This window comes from Mytilus californianus, unplaced genomic scaffold (assembly GCF_021869535.1).
Source record: "Mytilus californianus isolate M0D057914Y unplaced genomic scaffold, xbMytCali1.0.p SCAF_3, whole genome shotgun sequence".
NCBI classification, from domain to species: domain Eukaryota; kingdom Metazoa; phylum Mollusca; class Bivalvia; order Mytilida; family Mytilidae; genus Mytilus; species Mytilus californianus.
The window spans coordinates 21,842,500-21,849,958 of NW_026262679.1; the positions used below are offsets into that span (position 1 = coordinate 21,842,500).

Sequence of the window (7,459 nt, forward strand, 5' to 3'; positions counted from 1 at the left end):
ACAGATTTAACCATATAGATTTTGCTGACCCAATTTTGTCTATCATATATAAATTTAGTATATCCCCACAAGGTTTGCCATTAAGTTATGATACGACCGACCTTTGTTCGTTGTACTTTGCCAAAAGCATCTGTAATTTAAAAGATACAGCAGCAAGTAGAAGGAAAGAATATTTGAAAAATAAGCATGTTTTTATGAGGGTCTGAATGGCGTTTATAGAAAAAAGTAAAATAACAAAAATACCGAACTCCCAAGGAAAATTCGAAACGGAAACTCCCTTATCAAATAGCAAAAACAACTGTCATATTCCTGACTTGGTGCAGGAATAGAGAATAATGGGCGAAAAGTACATAATAATGGCAGACAAAATAAAGAATGGAGAAAAAAGGCAAAAAGATAAAAAGATAAAAAGATAAAGAAAAGATAATAATGGGATGATAGATATAAATAAAAGGAAAAAAAAAGACCCCAAAAAATAACAAATGTTGAACACAACCCCATCCCCACCGCTATAAATCAAAGATCATTTTTTATAGTTTTGGATGTGTATTTCATGTCTTGTATCCCCTTCCTTTATCCATTTGAACTGTACGGGTTTACAAAAACTATCATCTTAACGTGAAACCTGCATGGTATCTAATATTGATCCAATCCAAAAAGTAATGACAGGTATAGAGAAAACTGATGCAATAAAATAAGGAAGCAAGTGCTGTCTAACATTACAAAATAAAATGCATCGGAATAAAACAGATAAAAAATCCATTTTCATGGTTCTGTATGTTTGGCAATAAACTAGTTATATATAAAGTGTATCTATCGGTTGAGGATTAAATAATTGTATGACATACTAGTACTATAGTAATTACAATGTCTGTCACTCTCAGTTAAATGTGATTGTTTGCAAGAAATTACCCCATTTGATTTGCAAGTTTCCACTGCTTTATCAATCATCTGGTTAGTATATTTAACATGAAGGTACTGGTTTCAATAGAAAGGTATCTACCAGAATACTTCGAGCGCCACTGATTAGTGTTGTGTAAATGAAACGTGCACGAGGCGTAACAAACAAAATAAGCTTTGACGCCATACAATTGTCCAAAATTACGTATTTGACCTCATATCTTTTTTTGTAAACTGTTGCTCACGTCTAAATATTTATGACACGATCTAAAAATGAGACTATTTTGGCAGATATTGCTGTTTTACAATAAATGTAAGAAGTTTGAAACCCTAATGTCAATATGAAAGACCAAATTCAAAAATGTAAATGCTTATGTCTGACAGGCTAAATTTAAAAAAAATAATGTCTTATGAACATCTGAAGGTTGTTATTTGATAGATTTTTAATACTTTTTTATTTTCGAATTCAAGGGACGAAAAAAGTGGCTTTATCATACTTTCTCCTTGGTATTAACGGACCAACACTGGCTCATCTAACGGAACAAACATATCGATCAAAAGTTACTGACGTACTCAAGTCACGAGAAATACTTGCTTAGCACTAAGGGCCATTAGACTAGTATCGAACAATGTAAAAAGTCAATGGAACAATGATTTAGTGATATATATACTGTTTTATTATAGTTCGATCCGCCAATAGAAAGAACTAGGAAGTAAATGTGTATTTTGATAGGTATTCTACTCAGGTGCAAACTACAGGTACATACGGTTTGGATTTTAGTCACGATAAAACAGGTATTATATTATTTACTGTTAAAGTTCTCAATATTTTTATTGACTACAACCTATTCGTAAAAGTCTGCGTTCAAGGTAGACTTTGATAAAGTATAACATTTTGCTTACATTACATTTTATAGTAAAACTTAGCCATTTAAGTATATAAAACGTATTCAACTTCATTTTTAAGTTTGAAGTTTCATATGAATTTAATTAAAAGTTTGGGTATGATTGAATTATTATTTCACTGATCAAAACAATCGAGGAAAATTTTGATATACATGTAGATTAAAGGGCTTTGGAATGAATACAAAACTTGATAAATTTCGTGGGTCCTATCTTTTATGGATTTACATTTATAAGGAATGCTCAAACCTTTACATTTGAAAGTCAGAGATGTATAAAAAAAAAACATGATTCAACGATAGAAGCTATATGACGGTAACCTTATATAAGGAGAATAACCAAATACAGATGCACAACACATATTTCTGTTAAACACAAAACATATCACAACAACAGTTGTAAAATGTGTTTGTCTTACTCATGATGTTAACATTCGCAACTATTTAATAAGAGAAAGCATCTTATCGGATTATTTTAGTTCTTTTTTTTCATTTCGTACACCACTGGACGTTAAGCAGCCAACAATCAATCAATCATTTCGTACGAACTTAAACGATGCCTATTATCAAAATAAAACATTGTGAAAATTAACATTTAGATTATGAAGTATAAATACATATTCGGAAAGAATGCAATTTTATATTTGTGTATTTGATTTTTGATACGCAGAAACATTAGCAGCTTTATGACCAAAAAGGGATCTAAATGGAGTAGCTACTCTTTGTCACACATAGTGTATTATGTTTCCTTTACATATAATAAATATATTTAGGTCAAGTGCACATTGACTATTATATAAGTAAAATGAAATGGTTTTTCTATTTTTATAAATATACAGTATTTGATTTGCCTTTTCAAGATCCACTTAGCTCTCTCGGTCCACCAATAGAAATACCGAATAAAAATAAAACAAGGAAGTCTAGTTTGTATACATTTAACTATAGATAATATACAACTTATTCAGTTTGGGTTTAAATATCAGACAGGACACAGGTATGTACATTTTCATTCCAACTTTATAATAATGACGGGCTACAAAAATATCAAACGAATTTATTGACTGCATCATGATGTAATTTTTTATATAGTTAATAGTAGCCTTTAACGTTCAAAGTATCCAAGACGGATTTAGGGAGAATTATATATATATACACTAGTATATAAATGGTTAAAGCATAGACTTTTTACCTATCCCAATCCTAACGTTCCCTAGTCTCCCCCTTTTTTTCCAAAATTTTGGTTACGTATGTGAGTATTACATGTAGTTACTGCATTTTGAAATGATATCAGGTTAGATATACACACTTTAAAATACAAGGTTAGTTATGTGAGGATAAATGAACAACAATGTATTCATAGCATGTTTTAAGTATTTATTTTTTTGTGTTGTTTTTACAATGTTACTTACATAATGAAATTTTATGATACAGTTTGATTGTTCAGCACTACATTGATATATCAATAAAAGGTTATATATAACTACATTCACCATCTTATGGACGAGAGGAGACGTAAATATGATAACTCAGATTTCACAAGAACCAATGAGGTCCGTGAGATATGCAAGATGTGGACATTAAATTGCCCCATATATATGTAAAATCACAACAATATAAGACTAGTGTGAAGCTATTTTATTCCCATTTAAGAAGTATATAAACATTTGGCTTTTCTTACATTAGCATAAATATTCTTCATTTTAATTTAATAAAATAGATTTATAATATGAGTTTAAAACTGTTTCATACAAAATGGCAAACGCAAATATAACTACCTTGTTTGACGGTAGGGAAAAATCAAAATTTTAATAAATTCTTATTTGAACAAACAGTTCATTGAGACTTGCAACATTAAGATGTTTGATATCTTTATTGACAATATATCAAATACATTTGTCGGACGGTTTATTTTTCCAGACGGCCGGCATCATTTGTTTTTGCAATGTGTTTATTCGCAAAATTAATATAATATATTAAAATTACGGCTGCAAAATCAATCCTTGGCAAAATCAAGACAAAACATATAGTTGTTTCTTTGAATCATTTGACAAACTTATAAATATATATTCCTGGACTCATCTTTTTGTTCACTTGTTATTTTATACGTACGAGACGCATATCGTAATGGAGGGAGAACATACAAAGACATATCAGCTGTATCGGACATTCTTTTTAAATGAAAATTTAGTGCCGATTTGTTTGCCTTATCCAAAGACAAAACGATTTTAATACATAAATCCTGTCCAATAACTGTGACGACTGATTAACAATATAAACAGCGGCTTAATTGATTAAAAACTCAAATAAAATAGGTATATATAGGAACTGTGAATACAACTTACTGTACAGGGCAAAGTTCTTTCGTTTATGATATCTGTATAAAGCCATACTTATGTTTCCACTTCTACATGAATAGGAGAATTAAGAAACGGAAGTCAACCTTTAAGAATTTGTAAAACAGACCAGGAAGTCTAACTTTGTATTGAATTTCAGATTTGTGTCTATGCAATAGTGTGCAAGTAAATTTAATTACTAATACTTGAATAATTTAAGTTTTGCTTTTGCGGGTTTTTGAAGTTGTCAGTATGTTCAATGTATTTTTTGTCTTTTACAGATACAGGGAATTAGTTATGAACATGCATCTATTGTCATTGTTCGTGGTACTTCTTCAGCTAGTACTCCTTGTGTCAGGTCGTTGTTCGGATTCAACTGCCACCAATATCGTTATGTCCAACCTTGGTATAACGGAAATCGACGAGTCATTGTTCGAAGACTGTAATCCACAAGCTATAAGTATTGACCTGTCTGGAAACCAAATTACACATATAAATGCAACTGCGTTTGCATCCTATGATGGGGGACTTAGTCAGAAGTATATTCCTTTGTTTTACCAACTGAAAACATTAAATTTGAATGATAATCAAATCAACTCAATAGACCCGAATGCCTTCAAATATACAAAAGTTCTGGAGACACTGAACATGAAGAACAATCAGCTCCAGTCATTAGAATCTGAGGTCTTTGATCCTATAGGCGATACATTGGTCACCTTGGTGGTGTCAAGTAATCAAATAGCATCCATTGGCATGTCGATGTTTAGTACCAACCTAAAAACACTTCGTAATGTTGACCTTTCATACAATAAAATGACTTATATGGAAGCATGGCCGTATATTCCACCTTCTATCATAACATTTAATCTTAGTTATAACGACGTGAATGAATTTACCAATCGTCTAAACTGGACGTATGACCTGCAGGAACCTTATCATGCCTACGTTGATTTAAGATACAATAAATTTGCAAGATGGGACGATGAGTGGTTCAGGAGATACCAAAAACCAAACGGTGATTTTGTAGGCGACTTTGTAACCTATCGGCTGGACATTACGAAAAATAACTGGACATGCGATTGCCATATGCACTACATGGCATCAAAGATTCAGGACTCTTTTTATAGGTATGCAGAATCAGAACTTTTACATGTTGAATGTGGAAGTCCGCCCAATCTTAGTGGACAACGTCTCATGAACGTAGACCTTAACGAGTTTAATTGTGACGTCGTAAACTGTTCATTTGGATGCAAGTGTACAAATATATCCGAAACTAAAATTTTGCAAGTAGATTGTATGAATGGAAATTTAATTATGCTACCAATGAAACTACCAGACATTCCAGATAGAACTATTACATTGGACGTTTCTAATAACAGTATTTGGAAAATAGATCCAAGACCATATGTTGACCAACTCGTGAAACTAAATGCAGCGAATAATAAACTTGTGTTTATTGATCAAGAAACTGTCAAAAATATGACGCAATCAAAGTTGTCAATGAACATATCGAACAATAATCTCAATTTTTTACCAAACTCTATTCAAAATGTACAATCCATTTCCATCTATAACAATCCATTTATTTGTGACTGTAATATGACATGGATGAAAGGATGGCTTGAACTGGATTCTATAGTAGAACCTGATAAGTCCGTTACATGTAAAACAACAGAAGGAGACGTCCATAAGATAGTTGACGTCACAGAGAGCCTACTTGACTGTAATTATGATACCGAAATCGGTTTGGCCGTTGGTTTTGGTATCCTGCTAATTCTTGTGGTGATAGGAATCGTTTGGGCTAAGCGATGTCCATATGAGACAAAAGTCCTGGTTTTTAAGTTTTTTAGAATCCATCCTAGTGATAAATATAAGATTGACGAAGAAGTTAAATCTTACGATGCCTACATTTCATTTGATGATGAAAACATACACATACGGCAATGGGTGACAAGAAAACTGAAGAAACGGTTAGAGGAGAAGAAACAGGAACTGTTTATACCGGTCATTAACTTACAAATTGGAGAAGAAAAGGCAGACCAGATTGTGAAATCTATGGAAAACAGTAAAAGAGTGATCATCATACTTTCAGACAAATACGATGAAAATGAATGGAGCGTTTTTGAATGTCAACAGGCGGAAATGCTGAATCCTAATGATGGTAGAATTATTTTCATAAAATATCACCCAGAAGCTGAAGACATGGTGCAAAAAGAACCATGGAAATCTCGTGTAAAGGATAGAAAAGTTTTAGCAATAGGCGAAAAATCTAGTGAACATCGATGGTTTTGGGACAAACTTAAATATGAACTTCCGGTGAAATAATTCGTCATTACCGTTATGATATTAAACAAATTCTAGTCATTGTGGGAATTTTTGCCAGCAGAGTTAATTGTGCGATTTATTTGCCAGCCGAGTTTGTTCTGTGTCTTAAGTTCGTAAAAGTCGAATAAAACGGCGTATTGAAAGACAAATACTGCTTCAGCTATATATCTGTACGGAATGAATTTTTAGTTTCTGACATTTATATAAGTTATTGTAAAGAAGAACCACGAAATCATAAAAATACAGATATATATATTCAAAAAATTTATTGGTGGTCAGAAGGACATGAAATTAATGATTGTAAGATTTTTGGTGTTTTACGCCACTTTCGGCACTCATGGCTATATCGTGGTTTTTATTGGTGGAGAAAGCCGGAGTTCCCTAGTATATATTACAGGTTCATTATATATTACATTATACCGTGTCGTCAGTGCCATAAATAACTCATTGTGTCGATATCATGTGTTTGAAATTAAAATGTTATGTTCCAATTAAACCAATCTTATTTACTGTCGCCTCACTTCTATTCCAAGAAAAGGCGAGAGGGAACAATATTCACTACTTAAATTATTATTTTTATCAGCATATCAAGCACTTCAGGCTATCAAGGAAAATATATACGACAACGGTAAAATCAAAATAAATAGATATATAAAAAATACGGTTTAAATTGGATATAGAAGCTAAAAAATATATTTAAGTTGGAAAGCGCAAGTCATTTTAATTTGGTTTCGGGGTTCGGTAGTCCATTCTGTTTTCCAGTGACTTAAATAGGTCATATGGTCAAAGAAAATTACACGAATTTATATACACTCATCAAAAATACCTGACTTATTATTTGGTACACAAGACGCGTGTTTCTTCTACAAACGAGTCATCAGTGGCGCTCGAATCAAAACAATTGGAAGGCCAAATCAAATACGAAGTTGAAAAGCATTAAACACTCCAAATTCTAAAAAGATATGCCAAATATGACTAATGTAATCTATGCCTGGGAGT

The 7,459-nt window shown here is 32.1% G+C and overlaps 1 protein-coding gene across 2 annotated transcripts; it reads left to right on the top strand.

Moving 5' to 3' along the window:
- Positions 1–1,564: 1,564 nt before the first annotated feature.
- Positions 1,565–6,956, top strand: LOC127734121 (protein toll-like). Of its 2 annotated transcripts, none has more exons than XM_052243794.1 (2): positions 1,565–1,695; positions 4,417–6,956. In XM_052243794.1, the coding sequence occupies exon 2, from the start codon at positions 4,433–4,435 to the stop codon at positions 6,458–6,460; it is 2,028 nt and encodes a 675-aa protein (XP_052099754.1). In that variant the 5' UTR covers positions 1,565–1,695; positions 4,417–4,432; the 3' UTR covers positions 6,461–6,956. The 2 variants fall into 2 exon arrangements, with proteins under 2 accessions (XP_052099754.1, XP_052099753.1); XM_052243793.1 differs by lacking the exon at positions 1,565–1,695 and adding an exon at positions 2,686–2,796.
- The last annotated feature ends 503 nt before the right edge of the window (positions 6,957–7,459 follow it).

Bases quoted from the DNA above. Each gene is read 5' to 3' on its own strand.
- LOC127734121 (XM_052243794.1), top strand. From the start codon at position 4,433: ATGAACATGCATCTATTGTCATTGTTCGTGGTACTTCTTCAGCTAGTA.